General features: G+C 41.4%; 2 protein-coding genes across 3 annotated transcripts; both read right to left on the bottom strand.

The window, feature by feature from the left end:
* Positions 1 to 293: 293 nt before the first annotated feature.
* Positions 294 to 21,971, bottom strand: MTO1 (mitochondrial tRNA translation optimization 1). 2 transcript variants are annotated; one of them, XM_082669400.1, is made up of 12 exons: positions 19,544 to 19,650; positions 18,606 to 18,805; positions 18,408 to 18,525; positions 14,300 to 14,589; positions 11,591 to 11,703; positions 11,302 to 11,492; positions 10,939 to 11,069; positions 9,879 to 10,083; positions 9,626 to 9,797; positions 6,364 to 6,482; positions 3,020 to 3,180; positions 294 to 1,391 (listed from the first exon to the last, which is right to left on the bottom strand). In XM_082669400.1, exons 2-12 carry the CDS (start codon positions 18,798 to 18,800, stop codon positions 1,230 to 1,232), a joined length of 1,857 nt encoding a protein of 618 aa, XP_082525526.1. In that variant the 5' UTR covers positions 18,801 to 18,805; positions 19,544 to 19,650; the 3' UTR covers positions 294 to 1,229. The 2 variants fall into 2 exon arrangements, with proteins under 2 accessions (XP_082525526.1, XP_082525525.1); XM_082669399.1 differs by lacking the exon at positions 19,544 to 19,650 and adding an exon at positions 21,671 to 21,971 and having other exon boundaries at positions 299 to 1,391.
* On the bottom strand, positions 16,111 to 18,390 carry LOC309831596 (cyclin-dependent kinase 2-associated protein 1-like; the record flags this gene model as incomplete). The annotated part of the gene is made up of 1 exon (XM_082668867.1): positions 16,111 to 18,390. The coding sequence occupies exon 1, from the start codon at positions 16,456 to 16,458 to the stop codon at positions 16,111 to 16,113; it is 348 nt and encodes a 115-aa protein (XP_082524993.1). The 5' UTR covers positions 16,459 to 18,390.
* Positions 21,972 to 22,273: the final 302 nt, after the last annotated feature.

The following is a 22,273-nucleotide window of genomic DNA, read 5'->3' as shown; positions in this document are numbered from 1 at the left end:
AAATACAAAGCCCACTTTGCCTGAGACTTCAGCCTTGGGTTAATTAGTGGAACTTCAGAAGATGTTTGGGTTTATTAAACACGTATCTTGTACCACATTAAAGAGAAATTATGCTATGAGAAAGATGTTAAGTTTTTAGAGGTTATGGAATATGTTCATAAGTTTGCCAGTCAGTAAATGCTGGTATAACAGTTCAATTACTTGTTTCTTTATTTTGTTAAGGCTTTTAAGGGTTAAAAATTGTAATATGTAATTAAAGCTACTAAAAATGATAAGGGAAGCATTTCACTGTGTAAAGCAAGTAAGATATGTGTCGTCGGCAAGGGAAGGTATAAAGAATGGAGTTGGGGCTTCCCCGGTGGCGCAGTGGTTGAGAGTCTGCCTGCCGATGCAGGGGACACGGGTTCGTGCCCCGGTCCGGGAGGATCCCACATGCCGTGGAGCGGCTGGGCCCATGAGCCATGGCCGCTGAGCCTGTGCGTCCAGAGCCTGTGCTCTGCAACGGGAGAGGCTACAACAGTGAGAGACCCACGTACCGCAAAAAAAAAAAAAAAAAAAAAAGAATGGAGGTTTTTTTTTTTTTAATTTATTTATTTTACTTATTTTTATTTTTGGCTGCATTGTGTCTTTCTTACTGTGCATGGGCTTTCTCTAGTTGCCGCGAGCGGGGGCTACTCTTGGTTGCGGTGTGCGGGCTTCTCATTGTGGTGGTTTCTCTTGTTGCAGAGCACGGGCTCTAGGTACACGGGCTTCAGTAGTTGTGGCACACGGGCTCAGTAGTTGTGGCTCGTGGGCTCTAGAGCGCAGGCTCAGTAGTTGTGGCGTACGGGCTTAGTTGCTCCGCGGCATGTGGGATCTTCCCAGACCAGGGCTTGAACCTGTGTCCCCTGCATTGGCAGGCAGATTCTTAGCCACTGCGCCACCAAGGAAGCCCAAGAATGGAGATATTTTTGTTGAGGAAAAATGATGGTAATAATTTTGTCCTAGAGCTGTTTGTTTCTGGATGGGGCAAACTAAGGGACAAATCATATGGATATAAAAAGTGATAAAACGTTTGTGAAAAAAGGAAACTTTGAGAAAAGAATTTTGTACATTGTCAGGAGCGATTAAGATTAGATTGGATTTAACTAGCTAAATAAACTTTGTTACTAATAGTAAGCTAAAAAAAAATACATCTTATCTCCTATCTATACTCTTGTATTGATTAAAAGTCTTCTATGAATAGAAAGCTATAACTGCCTATCTTCAAGTTTGTCTGTGTTACATAAATGTTGATCAGTTTTGGGCAATCTGTCCATAGCTGCCTGTCTTTGCTGAGTGGTCTTCACAAATCTGAGCAGATTGATGATGGCAGCAGGTGTCACTCCAGGTATACGACTGGCAGCCCCAATCTAGGAATTAAAAACCACGAGAGAAACATAAATAAGCTATGTCAATTATAAGCAAATCTATTTTCCTCCTGCTAACAATCTGTATGTTACAGTTTATGAAATATTTTTAAAACTATTATCTTAATGTATCTTCAAAATAACTCAGAAAGTAGATAAAAGAAATGTGGTTATTATTAATATCTTCATTTTACAAACGGGAAACTGAGGCTCACAGACATTAAAATGAGTTGTCCAAGATCTTGTAACTAACAGATGTTAGAGTACCTAACCTTTTCTCTTCATTAAACTAATCTAACGTCACTAGCAGTGTGTTGGGCAGCACTCTATAATTAATCTCAGTAATATTTCTGTGGTATATTTTTACAGTGAAATGTATGAATTATTCACTCCAAGTGGTATAAAGACCTCATATCAGTTCAGGTCTGTTTTGCCACCAAATGAGTCTGTAGCAGGCATTTGTCAGAGCTTTTTGTATTTTAGAATTTTGGATAAGAGGTGAACTCCAATGACCAGTTCTGTGCAATCCAATTTTCTGTGATAATGTAAATTTTCTATAACATTTGCACAGTAAAAATGCACTGTCCAATATGGTAGCCAATAGCCTACTGTAGCTACTGAGCACTTGAAATGTGGCTAGTATGACTGAAGAGTTGAATTTTTAATTTAATTTTAATTAATGTCAATGGTCGCATTTGGCTAACGGCTATCATACTGGGCAGTGCAGCCCGTGAGTATCCACAGAAACATAACCCAATATGAATAGGATACAGTTATAAAACTTAGAGCCTCTTTGCCCACTTTCCACAATGACTTTTACTAAGAACACCATGTTAAGTTCATGAACACCATGAAATCACTCCTCCCTTTAAAAACTATTTTTTTTAAAATTTTTTGCAGACTATGGTTTTGTTAAGTGCCCCTTTATTTTTATGAACCATTACCAAAACCAAAACCAAAACAAACACAACCCACTTCCCATTAAACTATGATACATCATCAATTTTTAAGATACAACCCAGTTTCAGAGATGTTAACATGTGTCTCAGAATCAATAAATACAGCCTACCAGTCTAAATATTTGTTATTACAAGTCCAATATTATATACTATAAAGTTTTTACCAGATGTTTACAGCTGGGTGCACGTGTACTCACGCAAATGCAAAACACACATAGACACACACACGCACACAAGCAGGAGCATGGGGTGGGGGGCCTCTTTGGCCCCCTTATTTCTCCTAGTGGCTCCCAACACACCACTATGGAATCCCTAGGGCGGGGATCCAAGTAGTGATTTGAAAACTACTGATATATATTCTATTTTAACCTAAAGTAGTTTCTTTTAAGTCATGCACATATACAAGTTTGCACTGACAGTTTAGCGCAAGGTTGGGACTAGAGGATAATTATAATCAAGCCAATTCTTGACTTCCAGTTACTTATTTAGACTAAGCTTTTTCATCTCATAAAAACATACTGACATCTGTCATACAAAGAGAATATGAAAATAAGAGATTAAGCTTTTTATGATGAAATAAAAATTAGTTATGTGGCCACTGTAAATCCAGGTTTTAAAAATTAGAGCTCTGGCTCTTTATAAACCGTTCCTATCCACTGCCTGTTTTCTTACCGTCTGTGGGCGACTGAAATGTAGCTTCTCTCGAACTTCATGGGACAAAGACACATCCCTGAGAGTCAAATAATCTAGGTCTTTTGGCAGTTGGAGAGCTTCATCTCGCTGAACTTCCTTTATTTCTTGTTGCTGATGGAACAATACTGATTCATATGTGGCTGGTGAACAAAATTAATTATGATATGCAGATTACATTAACAACTTACATTTTTAGTTTTTTACAATTTACAGAGAGCTTTTGCATACATGATCTCAGTACCATGAGACAGGTGGGGTAGGTGTTCCCTTTCATAGATGAGGACACTGAGGCTAAAATAAAGAGAGGGCGTATCTTGCATATTAACTACAACATTCTGTATGGTAGTTTATTCCATGTCCTTTTCATTTCAAAAATCTAGAAAATTAAAAGTAAAAAAAGAAATTGCTTTCCTTCTCAGTACAAATTTTGGTGGAACGTTTCCTTCAATAGGCCGTAGGTTTGAATTTTAAGTCCTAAAGATGTTTCTCCAAGGGCTTCCCTGGTGGCGCAGTGGTTACGAATCCGCCTGCCAATGCAGGGGACATGGGTTCGAGCCCTGGTCCGGGAAGATCCCACATGTCGTGGAGCAACTAAGCCCGCGAGCCACAACTACTGAGCCTGCGCTCTAGAGCCCGCGAGCCACAACTACTGAAGCCCATGCGCCTACAGCCCGTGCTCCGCAACAAGAGGAGCCACCGCAATGAGAAGCCCGCGCACCGCAACTAAGAGTAGCCCCCGCTCGCCACAACTAGAGAAAGCCCGCACGCAGCAACAAAGACCCAACACAGCCATAAATAAATAAATAAATATTTTTTAAAAAGATGTTTCTCCAAGAAGATGGTTTTCTAAATTATGTCCATATAAAGCTATAATTTAAAAAAGTAGATCTTCTTAGGTGATAACGTAATTTAAATAATTTAAGGTGTTATTCAGAAGTCAGGAAGATAATTCAGCAATTATTTTGTAATTAAAGCATTCTGTTCTTAGAAAAGTAAATCCAAAACCTGTTTTAAAACCTAAATTGAGGTGGTCATTCTGTCCTGTTTAAGAAAGCAAGTCTTCCCTAAAGGTTCTGGCAGTATCTGCTTCCATCACTCGACTGGCAGCCAGAAAATCTCAGCTCTGAGCCTGGCTCTGCCAGTAAACTACCCTCTAACTATGGACACATCATTATCCTTCTGGGCCTCAGCTGCTTTATCTAGAAATGTTAAGGGATGACCCGGAGGACTTATGATGGTCTTTATGACAACAAAGGATAGTTGCGAGGTGCACAGGCCTCATAGTCAGACATGCTAGGTTCAAATCCCAGCTCTGCCACTCACCAATTGTGTGCTGCTGGGCAAGTTATCACTTACTTATCTCTAAAATTAAGACATAATGCTAATAGCTGTCCTTCATAGGACACTTTCAAGTATCAAATGAAATAATGCATGTGATTAATACAATATATAACAAATTAGTACAACAAATTGGAATGAAATTTTATGACTCATGAATAGACTCTTTATAGGATCACAGAATATAAATGAAGAGGTAATGTATATGTTAAAGATATATTTAATCTTTCAAATATGTATACAGCAAAACATGAGAGATAACTATAAAAAAGAATCTGAAACTAATTTCTGCCTCGCAGTTTCTTGAAGAAACTTGTCTAGTGGAGGATCCAGGCAGTGATTTGAAAACCACTGATATGTGTTACTTTTTAACTTAGTGTAGTTTCTTTTAAGCCATGGATAGAAATTAGAGTCTTTATATATGCCAGAGTCTTTAAAGAACAAGGCAAAACAGTAGCTACTCCGTGGCTGAAGTCAGGGTTTCCTATAAACAAGTTAAAGATAATTATTCTGGATAATTTATTGGACAAAACAAAACTGCAAACCAAGTTTAAAGTATAACAGCTAGATGCTAACAGCCTAAATGTTCAATAAAGTAATTTTTACTCAATAGAAAGGTCATGGTGTTGAGATAAAAGGTTAACAATATTTCTTACACATTAGCAAATGACTAGGGTCTGGTCATTTGGAAGAATGATAGGTAGCACTTGGGTTATCCTATATATGCAGCCAAAGTATAGCAAGGTGACCTCTCTGGAACTGAAAGAAAATTATCACTGCTAGAAGGAATGCAGCATTCTTACCACCTTCGCTGGTCCCCAAGGAGCTTAAAGTCCTTTCCTGTTTGAACAATCCATCATTATCCTGCTTTTCCTACCCTTCTCCCCCATCTCATTCTGTTCCCTGCCTTTTTCTCCACATAATTTTCCACTGGAGGAAAAAAATCTATCACAATGCAGAAGCTAATGTTATTCTCAGTATTTATCTTTGAAATTCTTTTAAATAAAGAAAAACTTTAAAAGAATTCAGTGCAACTCCAAAAGTCACATGTGACCTTGATGGTCAATATACTGACGAAGAGTATGAGAGCACACCAGATGTTATAATAATGTACAAGGGCAGACTGTGGATTTCTTTGCCTGATACAAAGTAAGTATTTGTTACTGGAAGAGTATTTCAATATATTGTCAAAGCCAAAGATAGCATTATTTTTCTCATTATTAGAACATTAAAATGGGGAAAATGTAGGGACTACCCTGGTGGTCCAGTGGGTAAGACACTGCACTCCCAATGCAGGGGGCCCGGGTTCGATCCCTGGTTGGGGAACTAGATCCCGCATGCATGCCGCAACTTAGAGTTCGCATGCTGCAACTAAAGAATTCCACATGCTGCAACTAGAGATCCCGCATGCCACAACTAAGACCTGGTGCAGCCAAAATAAGTGAATTAATAATAAATTAATTAATAAATATAAAAAAATAATAAAGATTACTTTCTTACAACAGGCAAGTTTACAAGTCTGGAACACACCTTGATCATGTTTGCATTAGATCTTATAATTTAGCAGCAGGGTGGAGGAGGGAAAAAAAAAATCTAAAGAAAAAGGGTGGGGGGAATGTTAAAAAAAAGTTGAAAAGAAAAAAAAAGGGGGGGTTTTGTTGTTTTTTTTAAAGGAGAGCTCTACAGTAGCACTTCCCAAACATGAAATATACACACAAATTATGTAGGGATCTTGTTAAAAAGCAGATGCTCACTCAGTGGGTCTGGGGTGGAGCCTGAGATTTTGCCTCCCTAGCATGCCCCCACATGTTGCAATGCTATCTGGGAACCCCACTCTGAGTGGTTAGAGCCTAAGATGATGCTGGTCCTATGGTAATAATGGCTCCTCTTGACAGAGAGCTCTTTGTGGATCTGCCATCCATTCACAATTTGCACGAAAGGGAAGGAGAACATACAGACATCCTAAGTAAAAAAATATTTTCTACCTTCTATTTTCAGTCTTTCGGCTAGTTCTCTACATTTGGTGTACTTCCTCAAGGGCTCTGGAACAGCCTTGGCCAACAACTCTATGTCAACTTCCTCATACTTCAGAACATCGAGAGCTCTACAAATACATAAAAGTTTCATTAACACAGGGGTCCATATTATATCAAGCAGATTAAGAGCAAGATACCCTGAAAATAATACAAATCTCAGAATAAATAATATCAATATATTTCTAATTCTTCCCAAGTACAGTGAGCAAACGCAGCAGCAACTGCAACACAGTAGGACCTCAAGAAGATTAGCATGTGATTCTCCTCAACTCCCTTCCTTTATCATGAGGGATAAGTTGCTGGTAGCACTGCAATAATCTACTTGTCCTCCCTTTCTTGTAAGGACAGAATATCCTCTGATAACAAGGGTTTGATTGAACTCCATAAGAATTTACATCTAAGTCACATTAAGCCCACGTACTGTGAGTGTGTTTGCACGTGTGCTTGGAACCAGCTGAAGATCTCCTGGCTTGCTCTCCAGGACTGCAAAATATCCGCAGTTTCCTTCTCATTTTGTTTGGTTCTCACAAGGCCTCACTGATCTGTACAGTTTCCCTTAATTTTATTTTTGTTTATGTTGATCTTTCCCTCTTTTAATAGATTGCTTTTTTGATCAACTCTGTCCACCCAAAACCAATTAAACCAATTAATTAGGCAACAGAAAGTCAGCTCTGCCCATCCTGGGGTCCCAAGTTCTTCCAGGCCTCCCAGATGCCTTCTTTACAGCTCATCCTATCACCAGGGTCATGCGTCACCACCCTCTACAGATGCCTGACTCATCTCTTCCTCAGACGGCCTAGGAAAGGCTAGACACCCTCTCTCCACAAGGAGCTGTCGACTTTGTTGTGCTCCACGAGATGAATTATGTCAACTCATTTCAGAGGCCTCATCAGATAAGCTAGAATGAAACCAAATAACCCTAAACTCCAAAAGGAAAGGGGTTGTCCTTTCAGAAATGATAGAACATGCTGGAACACACCTCCTAACGACTAACCAAAAAAACAGCTACCATGGAATCTTGCAGGATAGTGACCTCAAAGAAAAGCCTGTGACCATTTAACTTCTAAAAAGGTTTTAAATAATTTGTTTATAAGGCTTGGAGCTGTTTGCAGGCCCAAACTTCAAGACCAGCTTTGAATGAAGCCTAAGCCTCAGAGTGCAGAGGTCTGGCCCAGAAGGACAAGCTAGCACACTTCCACAGAACACAAGAGACAGCTTCTGCGCTACCTGGCAGGTCAATGCGTTTCCCTGTAATCATGACAGGAGATGTGTGTGCACATGCACCTGTGGATCTCTTCTGTCAAAATGCCAGCTCGAAGTCCAGTTCAACTTCTCAGGCCGGCACAGAGCCCACCACGTGTGCCGTAGACGCAACACATGTCCTTTGCCCAAGTTTCTATCTTTTTAGCTTTACATATCTAGGAACTGATAAAGTGGGTTCTTTTAGGGAGGCTGAACCCTAGACTATAAATATTCTGCTGAAATCAAATGAGGCCCGGTCACTGTCACCGCTTCCTTCTGAAATGAAAGACACCTGAATAAACAAGGAAAGCATTTGGCCAAATTACTGGTTTTTAAAGAAATCACCTTAACAAAATGGCTACTCATGTGATTAGTTAGGTAAAAACATAAAACTGACAGCCTCCTTTTTCATATTTTTATTCATCAGTTCGCATTTTAAACTGTTGAAAAAAATCACTTCCCATGCTCTCTCTATGACCTCAATCCACGTTAGTCACATTGAATGTAAATTCTAATTATACAAAATTTGAAATAGTGCAATATTTGATCTAAACAAAGCATAATGTTATAAATTCTTTTGCAAAGTTTGAAATAATGTGAACCCTCTTAAATTTACACAAACAAATAGCTGGACAGCTGAGCGAATTATAAAACTATGTTTATACTACTACCATCTCCTGGTACCACTTAGCTGGTAAACAAATACCTCCAGCACCCTTATTTGTGAACCAGGCTGTCTTTCCTGTGAATGAGATCCCCTGGTTTGGGTGACTACTATACAGGTTATTTATTACTTACTGTTACTATAACTAAAAACCTGCTTACTATCCTCTAACCATGGTGCCAGTGCTTTGCGAAATTCCCGTGAAAATGAAAATCTGGGAACAGAAATTGTAAACGATAAAACACTGTGATGACATGAAAGCCAAACAAAGACATGCTATGTCTGGCTGTTAGTTAAGGGGAGAGCACTTGGAAAGATTAGAGATAATAAAAAGTAGCATTAAAATGGGTATACCTTTAAGTCCACAGAATCCCTCACAAGGAAAGCAGGGGTTGGAAATAAAGGAAAACTATAAAGGAAGAACATACTGGAGACACAGTTGCAAGATCAAGCCAGCATGTGTGCTTCTAAGATACGATGATTGTAGATTTATGCCTTCTGAGCATCCCACACCCCCGATTAGCTTACATTTTTTAAATGGGAAAAAGCAGTGGTGAAAGATGCAGATTTTGAATTATGCAAGGTTTTTAGGAACATACCTCTGAAGCAAAAAAGCTCTATATTAATGCCCTTTAGACTTAGAGTCCATATAACCAGAATGGTAAAAACAAGGACAAAACCCTAAAATGTAGCAAGGGACTCTTCAATTAAGCCCAAAGAATTTATAACACTATGCTTAATCAAAGTTTCCCTGCTATACCTCACAGGCAAGATGAGACCACTCCAATTGCTCCCTGCCTAAAAAAGAAAGCAGATCACTCTATTTCTTGGTTTGTACCCCCTAAATCTTAGGCAAGCCAGAAGAACTCAGTGGGAGCCACAGAGAAATTAAATAAAAAATGAAAATAATTTAGAATCGTATATATTGTCATTAATGAATAAAGAGATAAGTTACATCTAAAGGATCCTGAAAAGAAGCAAATGTAATCGCTGCATTCATTTAAAATGTGCAGGTAGGGAATTTATAGGTACTATCTCTCTGAAATGATTTCATTTTTCTTTAAAAAGTAAGAAAGGTGCTTCCCTGGTGGTGCAGTGGTTGAGAGTCCGCCTGCCGATGCAGGGGACGCGGGTTCGTGCCCCGGTCCGGGAAGATCCCACATGCCGCGGAGCAGCTGGGCCCGTGAGCCATGGCCGCTGAGCCTGTGCTCCGCAACGGGAGAGGCCACAACACTGAGAGGCCCGCGTACCGCAAAAAAAAAAAAAAAAAAAAAAGTAAGAAAGGTCTACATTAAAAATGCATACCTGAGAGGTAGACTTTTACCAATACTTATAGAAGCCTCTGGGATTAAGTTTTTCCATTTAGAACTTGGAAACTCAATGGATTTTAGCACAGAAATGCCTTCTTCTAAAGAAGACTTCATCCAAGTAGCTCTTTCATATCGTTGTTGGGACACACAACCAGCTTCCTTGTACCCTAGAAGAGGGAGGGAGAGACTATAATGAAAGAGGTCTTAAAGGAGAGGAAATCTGGTTGCAAGACTCAGTGAAGAGTTACCTCGGAACGTGAGCCTGCTGTCGGCGTTATCAGGACGCAGTGACAAGCGGAACTCAGCTCGGCTGGTAAACATGCGGTATGGTTCGTTGGTACCCAGCGTGGTGAGGTCATCAATCAAGACTCCTATGTAGCCTTCTGTTCGGCTAATGACAAAAGGAGGCTTGTGTCTGACCCGAAGACTTGCATTGATTCCAGCTATCACACCCTACAAGAGGACTGAAATGTTTAAAAGGCCATTATGAACTGAACAAAGAGCTATCCTATTCAGATACTACCTGGAAGAAATGGCTCAGGAAGTGAGAAAGCAGGCCCTGCCCAGCAGGAATAGAACAAAGACAGAAAATGTGGTCCATATTCGGAAACAGAATATGGGTAATGTACCAGTTTAGAATGCTATGATTCATTGTTTTAAAAAATATCTAATATTCCTAATAAACCTAGGTGGGCTAATTTTTTTTAAAAAAATCCACTTGTAAGACTTTTTTTAGCCTTTTCCTACTTACAAGTAACAATGACATAACTTTCTGCTTAAAAAGGAATAATAGGGCTTCCCTGGTGGTGCAGTGGTTGAGAGTCCGCCTGCCGATGCAGGGCACACGGGTTCGTGCCCCGGTCCGGGAAGATCCCACATGCCGCGGAGCGGCTGGGCCCGTGAGTCATGGCCGCTGAGCCTGCGCGTCCAGAGCCTGTGCTCCACAACGGGAGAAGCCACAACAGTGAGAGGCCCGTGCACCGCAAAAAAAAAAAAAAAAAAAAAGGAATAATAATAGGGTAATTTTCAAAAAAGTTAGTTTAAAAGAACTAAATTTTCTTTTTTTTAAATTTCAAAAGCAATATAATAAATCTAATCAAAATATGCTATTGGATCTAGGAGCTCAGAAAAGAGTAATAAAGGCACAGTGGTTTTAAAATCCTGTTGTATACTCTGAAACAGAATAAGTCTTCTATTGTAGTTCTGAGTTGTATCTAAGCTCTATACAGCTATCATAACAGACATCAAGAGGAGGAACACCAGTTAAATAGTCCTTTTCTGTACAGTAACACCTGAACAACCTCTTACTTGAGCTGCAGCTTCCTCATAACCAGTAGTGCCATTTATCTGTCCAGCAAAGAAGAGCCGCTGCACCAAATGAGTCTCGAGAGAAGGAGTGATCTGACGGGGGTCCAAGTAATCATACTGAACACCATAGCCTGGCCAAAGAATAAATGGTAAAAAATAATAAAAACAGTGCTGGATTGGCCTCAAGGTAGAGATGCAAAGATTATCATTAAATGCTCTTTAAAAGCGAAGACTATTTTAAACGCACAGATGTTGGGCTTTGTGTTCTGAGGCTCTAAGCAATCATGACTGTGGCTAAGATCTCCTCACCATCTGCTAAGCAGTGCTGAGCTCAGACTGAAGGGCAGCTGGCATTCTCTTTACCTGGCTGAATCATTTTAGCTTTCTCCAAGCCTCTGATGCATGTGATCATTTTCTCTTGTAATTCAGCTGGCAGTGTCACAGATAACCCTTGCGGGTAGATGAGGTCAGAATCCAATCCTTCAGGTTCCAACCAAACCTGATGCAGACGGTTTGGAAAACGCAAAACCTTTGATTCAATGGAGGGACAGTATCTAGAAAAAGACATTGAAATTTAAAAATTTAATGAAACAAACAAAAGAGGGTTAACATCGTTCCTTACAGTAATTGAGCACTGATATTTTGTCCTTACCGGGGTCCTTTTGTAGTTTCCTTAACGTGACAGTTAAGGTGAAGGTTCTCAAGGACAATCTCATCCACTTGAGGGTTGGTGTGAGTCAAGTAACATGGCAGCTGATCTTCTGGCTAAAACACAGGAACTAGTTACAACATTGTTTTGCCTCTCTATTAGTTTGCCTATTATTCAAATAAATGCCACACATGATATGCACTTACTTTTATAGATATTAAATCTATGCATAATGCCAAATGCTAATGGTGAAGTATGCTTGTTAAAAACAACCCAAAAGATGAACCTAAATTTACGCAAGCCTCCAGATCAACAGTTTACGGGAAATACAGAGGATGCAGGAACATGTTTAAGGCACCAGAGGGTTGAAATCAGACAAATCTAGAATGTAGGAAACTTCAGAAAAGAAATGACTCAGTTTCTTCCACATATAAGTGTAAAAAAAAAAGGGGAACTATTATAAGACATATTATCCAAAGTCCAAAGTCATGTATGGACCTCATTTGGTTCTTCGTTCAAATAAAACAACTGTAAAAAAAAACATTTTAAATAAACATTTAAAAACAACTATAAAAACTAGGGAAAATTGAGCACTGAATATCAGATGATGTTAAAAAATTATGTTCTGCTATGTGTGATAATAGTACTGTGTCGATTTTTAGAAAGTCCTTATTTGTTAAAGACATGTACCAAAGTGTATCTGAGTGAAATAATGTGATGTCTGGGATTGTTGCTTTAAAACTAAGCAAGAACAAAGTATTGAGGAAGGTGAACCAGGAATGTCAAAACAGGGAATTCCTTAGTGGTCCAGTGGTTAGGACTCCACACTGCCGCTGCAGGAGGCACGGGTTCAATCCCCGGTCAGGGAACTGAGATCCCACAAGCTGTGTGGCGTGGCCAAAAATAAAATATAAAACTAAAAAACAAAAAGTTTGGGCTTCCCTGGTGGCGCAGTGGTTGAGAGTCTGCCTGCCGATGCAGGGGACACGGGTTTGTGCCCTGGTCCGGGAAGATCCCACATGCCGCGGAGCAGCTAGGCTAGGCCCGTGAGCCATGGCCGCTGAGCCTGCGCGTCCGGAGCCTGTGCTCCGCAACGGGAGAGGCCACAACAGTGAGAGGCCCACGTAATGCAAAAACAAAAACAAACAAACAAACAAAAGTTTAAAAATATACACACTAGGAAAGTATCATCATGATTTACATTTTACCCAAGTGAAAATATAAAAGTCACTTGCTCAAAATAACAACACTTGGAGCCACTCATCAGGGTAACACTCACCAGAAACTAGGACCATCAAATATTAGCCCTTAATTCTAAACACACAATATAGTTTTTTGTGTTTTAAATTCAAAGGATAGGTAGAAGTTGCCTGTATCTTCAAAAGTATCAGTGCCATTAAAGACTGAGGAACTGGGACTTCCCTGGCGGCGCAGTGGTTAAGAATCCGCCTGCCAGTGCAGGGGACATGGGTTCGAGCCCTGTTCCGGGAAGATCCCACATGCCGCGGAGCAACTAAGTCCGTGCGCCACTATTGAACCTGCGCTCTAGAGCCCGCGAGCCACAACTACTGAAGCCTGCATGCCAAGAGCCCGTGCTCCACAAGAGAAGCCACCACAATGTGAAGCCCGTGCACTGCAACGAAGAGTAGCCCTTGCTCGCCGCAACTAAAGAAAACCTGTGTGCAGCAACGAAGACCCAACGCAGACAAAAATAAATGAATAAATAAATTTATTTAAAAAAAAAAAAGACTGAGGAACTGTTGCAGATTAAAGAGAAATGAAATTAAATGCAATATGTGATCCTAGATTGGAAAAAAAAAATGTTGGGACAAAAAAAGTATTGGGACAATCAACAAAATCTATGGATTTTGTATTAGATAACAGCACTGTGTCAATGTTAAATTCCCCAAATTTCATCACTACATTGAGGTTATAAAAGAGGATGTCTATAAAAAAAAAAAAGAGGATGTCTTTGAGCTTAGTTGAGATGCAGACAGAAGTATTTCGAGGTAAAGGGTCATAATCTCTGTAACTTTTAAATGTTTCTGGAAAAGAAAAAAGAGTAAAAATAAATGTGGGGGGCTCCCCTGGTGGCGCAGTGGTTAAGAATCCGCCTGCCAATGCAGGGGACAGGGTTCAAGCCCTGGTCCAGGAAGATCCCACATGCCGCGGAGCAACTCAGCCCGTGCGCCACAACTACTGAGCTCGCGCACCCTAGAGCCCGTGCTCTGCAACGAGAAGCCACCGCAATGAGAAACCCGCACACCTCAACAAAGAGTAGCCCCCGCTCGCCGCAACTAGAGAAAGCCCGTGCGCAGCAACAAAGACCCAACGCAACCAAAAATAAATAAATTTAAAATAAATAAATGTGTATATTACTGTTTTATACATTAAATATATACATGTATCTATTCTCTATATATGGAGAGAGGGCAAAATATTAACAATGGGTGAATTTCAATGGTTTATAGGAGTTTCACAGTCTTACAACTTTTCTGAAACTATTTCAAAAAGTTTAAATAGGCAAAGTTATCAAAGTAATGAAATTTAAGAATTTATGGGGAAATACCCAAGTAGCCAAATCAGCTAATCCTTTTAAAGATCCTTTTTTTGCACGCTAATAGTGAAGAAAAGTGAATTGCTACCAAAAAAAAAAAAAAATGGTTAGTCTATATCCTCTGTTTAAAGCCAGATTTTCACAAATGATCTCACCTTGATCCACACTGTCTCATTGATAAAGCTGAACGGTATGGATGGATTATCTGGTGTCTGCTTGTTTAGAATGCTGAAATTAATGGATTCTTTGGCGATCCGGGGCGGAGTCCCAGTCTTCAATCTTCCCACCACAAACCCCAACTTCTCCAGAGTCTGAGCCAACCCTATGGAAGGCTGATCCCCTAAACGTCCTGCTGGATGCATCTCCAATCCAATTACAATCATGCCTCTCAGAAACGTCCCAGTAGTTAGAACCACACTCTCCGCATACACTGTACTTCCATCCACTAAAGGATAGGAAACAAAATAAAACTCAGGTTCTAATTGTTACCATGGATCAAATTGGAACGTGACTATTTTGTAGTAAAACTACGGAAAAATTTTGTCTTTAGAAACTTGAAAACGATTTTAAATCAGTGAGAAGCCTATATGTTATCAATCTCAAGAATCCAAGGAAGCTGGGATGGAGCGCATGATGTATTCTCACCGACACACATGCTCCTAAAACCTTGTCAGCACTGAATAGTCTCAGGTGATTTTTCTTTTTTTTTTTTACAAGCTGTTAATGAAAATAAGCCTTATTACATCGAGTAATAAATAAAAAGATGCAAACAGTTCCATTTTCTTCCAGATGTTTGGATCAACTTACAGGAAAGGCAGAACTGAAATCTACATACAGTTTCAGAAAAAATTTCGGGATCCTTGTTAGGTTTGGTTTAGGAGGTTGCTCTTTCTTCTGTATTTATAACTCGTGCATTTTTTTTTTTTTTTTTTGCGGTACGCGGGCCTCTCACTGTTGTGGCCTCTCCGGTTGCGGAGCAGAGGCTCCGGATGTGCAGGCTCAGAGGCCATGGCTCACGGGCCCAGCCGCTCCGCGGCATGTGGGATCTTCCCGGACCGGGGCACGAACCCACGTCCCCTAGCATCGGCAGGCGGACTCTCAACCACTGCGCCACCAGGGAAGCCCTCAGGTTCAGTCTTTTGACAAGACCATTTAGGTGGTTCTGGGTTCTAAAATTGGGTTTTAAAATTGACTTCAAAGCACTAATAGTCATGCAAATGCTTAAGCAAAAAAGAAATTACATTAAGCAGAATCTATAGTGTATGGGAAATGAGGGGACCAGCTACTAGTTAAGTGTGCTGTCAAGTCCGCACTACAAAAAAAACCCCTTCAAGTTGTATCAGCTTACGAAAAGGAACAAAGAACAATGCGGGTAACATAAATGTATTCAAAAGAGGAGAATGAGACACTGGTATCTTGGAGGCAAACTAGTGTGCTGTAAGGTAGTTTTTACGTGCCTCTTTTGAATCAATGCTTTGAAAAACACCACCACCACCACCTGGGTAGTTCCTCACTATTTAAAATGTAACTCCCCATTGGGCTTCCCTGGTGGCGCAGTGGTTGAGAGTACGCCTGCCGATGCAGGGGACACGGGTTCGGGACACGGGTTCGTGCCCCGCTCCGCGAAGATGCCGCGGAGAGGCTGGGCCCGTGAGCCATGGCCGCTGGGCCTGCGCGTCCGCAGCCTGTGCTCTGCAACGGGAGAGGCCACAGCAGTGAGCGGCCCGCGTACCGCAAAAAAAAAAAAAAAAAAAAGTTAAAATGTAACTCCCCATCAACCACAAAATCTTTCCTCAATCTTACAGGCTGTAGATTCGGAGCCTGGTGAACCACGGGAGGGGCGGGGGGGTGGAGAAACAAAACTGTTACCATTTTGAAAACAAAGTTTCATCCTAACAGGGGAAATGAACTACTGTAACTTCTCCTCTCGGAAGAAGACAGAAAACCTTCCAGGCTAACGAGGCAGCTAGGACCCGGCCTTCCGTTCCGCTTCTGCCAAGCACTCCCGCACCAACCCTCGTGCGTGGATGATGCCGCGTTTCAGGCTCTCCATCGCGCTCCAGCTGCCCGCGGAGAGGGGTCTGACCTCTCTCCCCAGCTCTGCGGTGATGGCCAGCAGCTCCGCGTATTTGCTCTGGGGCACCTGGCTCTTCCCAGTTTCCTGGGCGTAGCCCAGAGATGGCGGCCCGTAGTCACTCAGCAGCTGGCGGTACTGGGAAGACGTCGCCATACTGGTGGAGGGCGGGTGGACGCTCCCAGAGGCGCTGAGGGAGGCGGCGGGCATGTGCGCGGTCAAGTTCGGGCTGTGAGACATACCCCCCGAGCGGCGGGGCGCGGCGGGGCGCAGCGGGGCCCGGCCCCGGCGTCCGCGCACCCGCCCAGCTCCCGCGCACTTTTTGTTGTTCTCAGTTAATTTTTTAAATTAATTAATTTTAGACTTCTGGTTAAATATGACAGACCACCTCACATGATTTCTTCTTCCTCTTTAAACTCCAAGAAAATGAAATAAAGGGGCAAAAAAGATATAAAATCACAGGACAAGTAATGGGAAAGAATTTGTCAAAAGATGAGAAACTTCAAAATATTTTCAGAAGATAGAAAGTGGTTGCAGTGGGGAGGGAGTTTGGGATTAACATATTCACACTACATATAAACTAGATAATCAACAAGGACCTACTGTATAGTATAGCACATGGAACTCTACTCAATATTCTGTAATAACCTACAGGGGAAAAGAATCTGAAAAAGAAATGGATATATGTATATGTATAACTGAATCACTTTGCTGTACTCCTAAAACTAACACAATATCGTAAATCAACTATACTCCAATATAAAATTTTTTAAAAGTGGTTGGAAGAGTGATAACTGATTTAGCAGAGGGGAGAAGGCCTTAACTCAAGAACCTCAAGAGAACATACTGATGACAATGAAGCAACTTGCCGTGCCAAGGCTCAGAAACTGGAGGACTGAATATAAGAACTGTAGGAATGAAGCTAGGGGGCTGAAAATGAGAGAAAAGAGTTGAAATCTGCGTATGAAGGTTTGCCTGCAGACAGATCTACCTTACACTAATCAAACAATATAATCATCAAATCTGGAGGGGAAAGGACGCAGGGGAGAGAAAGGGAAATGAAAATAAAACTAGTAACTGTTCAACAGAGGGAAGTCAGTAAACACTGACAGAAGAAAGAGAAGATTAAGTATATTATACAAAATCATAGTTACTAAGGTAATATACAGGACAAAAACATGAACTTTTAAGAAAGAAACATAGCTCCCTAAAGCAAAGAAAACCAAACACAGATTAAGTGGTTGAAAAAAAAAAAAAAGGACAGAATAGTGTGTACAATATGCTACTGCTATGTGTGTTGGGGGGAAATATAAACACACACACAGAAAGATCACACCAGAGACGAGCAATACTCCCGAGGCAGGAAACTGGCTGCCTGGGGCACAAGATGAGAGTCCACCTTTTCATTCTACCTTCTTTCATCTCCTTTAAACCGTTTACCATTATATGTATTCCCCATTCAAAAAAAACTAATAAACGTATAATAAAAATTAATTTTAAAATAGGGAAAATAAGTTAATCTCTGTATTTTAAATGATTGAGATTCTTCAGCACAGCCCCTCCTACCATTTTGTTCCTAGAATGCTAGCAGGCGCCAACAGTCCAGTCCCCTGGCAGAAGATGGATTCTTTGCCTGAGGACTAAGAGACACAGATGTTTGGGAGTTCCCAACAAAAAGGCCAGTTCAATCCCTAATCACCAGACTACAGAGTTGCCCAAGCAATAAAATTAACTGTGCACACACAAATCTTCCCATCACTGTTTAAGTGGTTAAGTCTGTAGAGGGAGATAATAGAGAGAAATTGTTTTTACATACAAATTTAAATTCTATTTGATTTTTGTAAAAATTACATGCATGTGTTATTTTAATTTAAAAATTAATATAAAACTCAAAAAACATACAATAATCCTGTAAAATATAAATTAAAAATATTTAAAATCAGAAATAAGAAATACCAGGAGGAAAATACACAATTATGCAGGCTACAGAGTCCCAAAATAAGATGGTACAGAATGTGAGCTTCGTTGTCAAAATGAAAGGAGAAGTATGATTTTTTTATACAGTTTTCCTCATGTATGAACAGAAAACACAGTTTCCTAGAATTAGCAAAACATCTCCATACTCTGCTCAAAATCAATTTCTCACATGGAGTTTGATACTATTATTATCATCTGTAGGCAGTACATACCCAAAACAACACCACTGACGCGATATTTCCCAGTGTGCTCAGGCTCTGGTTCTGTAAGAATGAGATCTTCTACCGCTCCCTCCTGAACAGTAAGCAGCGGTGTATTTAGGATTTCCTTCTGTCAAAACAGAAAGCAAGCTGAAACATAACAGTTAAACAATCACTACAATCTTTCCCGGTTTCATGCCCTGTTCTTACCTGCATGTTCTGTTTATAAAGCTTCCTATCAATTTGAGCTCTCAGACCCCAAACAGCTGGTCCCTTGCGCCGGTTTAATACTTTGTAATGTACACCAGACTGGTCACAGATTCGAGAACACAGGCCATCCAAGGCATCAACTTCTCTCATTAAATGCCCCTTTCCAATGCCACCAAAGGAAGGATTGCAGGACATCTGACCTAAAGAGAACAGACATAAACAAAATAAATATATTAGTATCCTGCATATAGTGAGTCTTGATAAAATAAAAGAACTTGAAGCAAACACTAAAAATGCTGGAGTTCCAACAGGATGCAAGAGTTATTCAGGGTGGGACTTCCTGGTGGCACAGTGGTTAAGAATCCCCCTGCATTCGAGCCCTGGTCTGGGAAGATCCCACATGCCGCAGAGCAACTAAGTCCGTGCACCACAACTACTGAGCCTGCGCTCTAGGGCCTGCAAGGCACAACTACTGAAGCCCGCGCGCCTAGAGCCCGTGCTCTGCAACAAGAGAAGCCACCACAATGAGAAGCCCGCGCACCGCAACGAAGAGTATCCCCCGCTCTCTGCAACTGGAGAAGGCCTGCACGCAGCAACGAAGACCCAATTGCACAGCCAAAAATAAATCAAATTTTAAAAAGAGAAAAAGTTATGCAGGGCATCCTGGAAGACAAACCATTGCTGAAAGTTTCTTTTGAATCTTTCCCTTGTACACATTCATTATGTTGCCTTTTCTTCTTCCTTTTCAATGTGACCTTGAAATTCTTACCTCATGAAACCTTCCAAAATCAAGCATAATTTTAAGAAGTCCCTTTGCACTGGTTCACAGTTATAATCAAGTATGTCTTCCATAAATGCCATCTGCTGTTTTCTTTATGCTTATTTTGCAGAAATAATTAAATTATAAGCTTCCTGAAAGTAGAATTCACATTTTATACCTTCTCCTTAAATCCCCCAAGTCTTATGGGAGGTACAGAGTGGGAAAACTATGTCAACAATCTGCTGATCCGCTGTGGCCAGCTACATGCCCTCCAAAAGTTTTCATGGTCTCCAGAGGGAGGCTGAATCGTGCTGTGATTAGGAGCATGGGTTAGGAGTGAGCAAGAGATCTGGCTCAGTTCCTAGATTTACCACTCATAAGCTCCATGTGATCTTGGCAAGTTATCTAATATTCTGCACCTCAGCGTCCCTACTCTAAAAACAGGGATGACAGCTGCAGTAGATTATTTCCCTCCTTCCTTTGACACAGAATCACTATTTACTTAGGTAAACACTATTCCCTATGAGGCATTGTTTGGGGAGTATGACCTAAATTCAGTTTAGGGGTAAACCTTTATTGATCTAAAGTAATCATGGTAATCCTACTTGCCAGTGTCTGATTTAGTGTCAGAAGACTTTTCTCTTTTGTCGTGAATGCCAAAAAATAGTTTGTCGAAAAGCATTATTTTCCAGGTTAGTAAAAAAGATTTTCTGTCTCTGACTTCATTATTTGCAGATGATATGACTGAATTGAAAGAGGACAATTCCTGCATTCCGTATTCTTACGGAAGTTCAACTTTCTCAGCCAAAGCTATCTTTCTGAGGACAGAAATACTTGATACTCTACTACATCCAATTACCTTAAAAAAATGAGACTTTGATTTTAAGATAGAACTGTCATTTATTAAGCTCATCTATTAATATAAGAGTTATTAAAATATCTCTGAAATCTATTTATTTAAAAAGAAACTTTTGGTCATATTATATTGGTATAAATACAATGGGTATTTTTATAGGATATTAATGACTACTTAATGAATATGGGTTTTGATGGGAATTCCTTTATCCTTGACAGAACTACATTACTTATACTATTTAATGATCATCTTAGTTCAATACTTTTTTGTTCATTAGATTTTTTAAATTGTTATTCCTGGTTTTTACTCGGGTAATCATACAGCCTCGCTCCAAAAGAGTCGCTGTTAACAGTGCATATTTCTCCACAGTTATGAGCTGAATGGTCGTTTTAAAAAGTATTTCACTACACAAAGCACAGTTAACATTTCAGTTACTATTCACTCTTAAGCAAAATGCAAGAGGAAAGACATAGGCATGCATAATTTACAGGATAATGTCCTAGCTAGTATCTAAGATGATGCTAGAGAGGAGTCTTGTTTAAATTATGGCCGTCCAACCACAGCCTGTAAGTGCAAAAAAGCACTGTCGGGTCGTCCTAGCACAAAACTGGGGAATAAACATTCAGTAGGAATACAGAATGCAATAAAAAAGTACCCTCGTTCTTCAAAAGGGCTTCACAAAATCTCGAGAAAAACACAATGGTCATTTAATAAACGAGTACTAATAATGTTAATTCACTTAAAAAAATTAATTTATTTATTTATATATTTTTATTTTTGGCTGCGTTGGGTCTTGGTTGCTGCGCGTGGACGGGCTTTCTCTAGTTGCGGTGCGCGGGCTTCTCACTGCGGTGGCTTCTCTTGTTGCGGAGCACGGGCTCTAGGCGCGGGGGCTTCAGTAGTTGTGGCTCACGGGCTCCAGAGCGCAGGCTCAGTGGCACTTGGTCTCAGTAGTTGTGGCTCACGGGCTTAGTTGCTCCGCGGCATGTGGGATCTTCCCAGACCAGGGATCCAACAGTGTCCCCTGCGTGGGCAGGCAGATTTTTAACCACGGCGCCACCAGGGAAGTCCTAATTCACTCTTTAACCAAAGCAACAAGCTAGTAAAGGGCAAATGGCAACAATGAAATAAGGCATCAGCCAGTGTTCCTACAGTTTGCCCTTTTCTCAAGGCACCCCCTCTCACCAACCCCCAGGCCGCCGCACCCTCCCCACTAATTACTTTTCGGCAGCAGCACAATCCACGGTCCACAGAATGGCCCCTAGTCTTAGAGCTCTGGCCCGGGCCCGCTTGATCTGCGAAACACAAATCAGGCTACAACCACAGTCGGCAGGATTCTCACCAGCCTTAAGGGAGGGAAAAGGTTGCCCACATCCCAGGCACTGGGAGGGGGCGGAGGAGGACACTGGCTTCTTGCGTCCTAGGCAAGCCCCACACCGCGCTACTCACCGATGGTGTCCACTCGGTGCGTGAGCAGCAGAGTCCGGGAGCCGCACCGAGCGGCGGCGGCAGCGGCTTCGGTCCCCGCATGTCCTCCGCCGATGACTACCACGTCGAAGTGCGGAGTCCAGGGCGCCGCGCTGTCACCGCTGAACCGGGAAGACGGATGGTGCTGTTTGGTGAGTGAAGCCGCGACCCAGCGACCACAGCCTCGGAAGGAGAACATGGTTGGAGAAAGGCCGAGTCTTTAACTCTGAGCCTGACACGAGCGAGGGGGCAACATTTCGATGAACGTCTTCAGGGAGCAGCCATCTTGTTCTGATGTCACAGCGTAGCGCGTCTACGTCCAGCGTCGCCGCTGATTGGCAATTTGGCGAAACTTTACTGATGAAACAAGACCCGGCAGCTGTGCAGGTGGCCAGCGAGGTGTGTGCCTCCTTTCTTGGTTGGCGCACGCTGTTTGATTCCATATGGTTCTGGATTGGGGGGACTCCTACTCCGTCATCTTTTGTCCTTTTCAGCGAATTGCTGCCCTGATCACCAGGTGGCCACCTACAAACAAGAATTTGAATGACTGCTTTATCAGATTCTTTGAACTTTCTGGTGCGGCTA

The sequence above is a fragment of the Grampus griseus genome, assembly GCF_964374135.1.
Source record: "Grampus griseus genome assembly, chromosome: 13".
NCBI classification, from domain to species: Eukaryota; Metazoa; Chordata; class Mammalia; order Artiodactyla; family Delphinidae; genus Grampus; species Grampus griseus.
The sequence above is the reverse complement of the archived record's forward strand: the minus strand, read 5'-3'. Positions and strand labels throughout refer to the sequence as shown.

Coding starts and splice junctions, on each gene's coding strand:
- MTO1 (XM_082669399.1), bottom strand. CDS start 21,887: ATGTTCTCCTTCCGAGGCTGTGGTCGCTGGGTCGCGGCTTCACTCACC. Junction 11,493..11,590: donor GAAACTACAAAAGGACCCCG/GTAAGGACAAAA, acceptor GTCTTTTTCTAG/ATACTGTCCCTCCATTGAAT. Junction 1,392..3,019: donor ATTTCAGTCGCCCACAGACG/GTAAGAAAACAG, acceptor TTTAATTCCTAG/ATTGGGGCTGCCAGTCGTAT.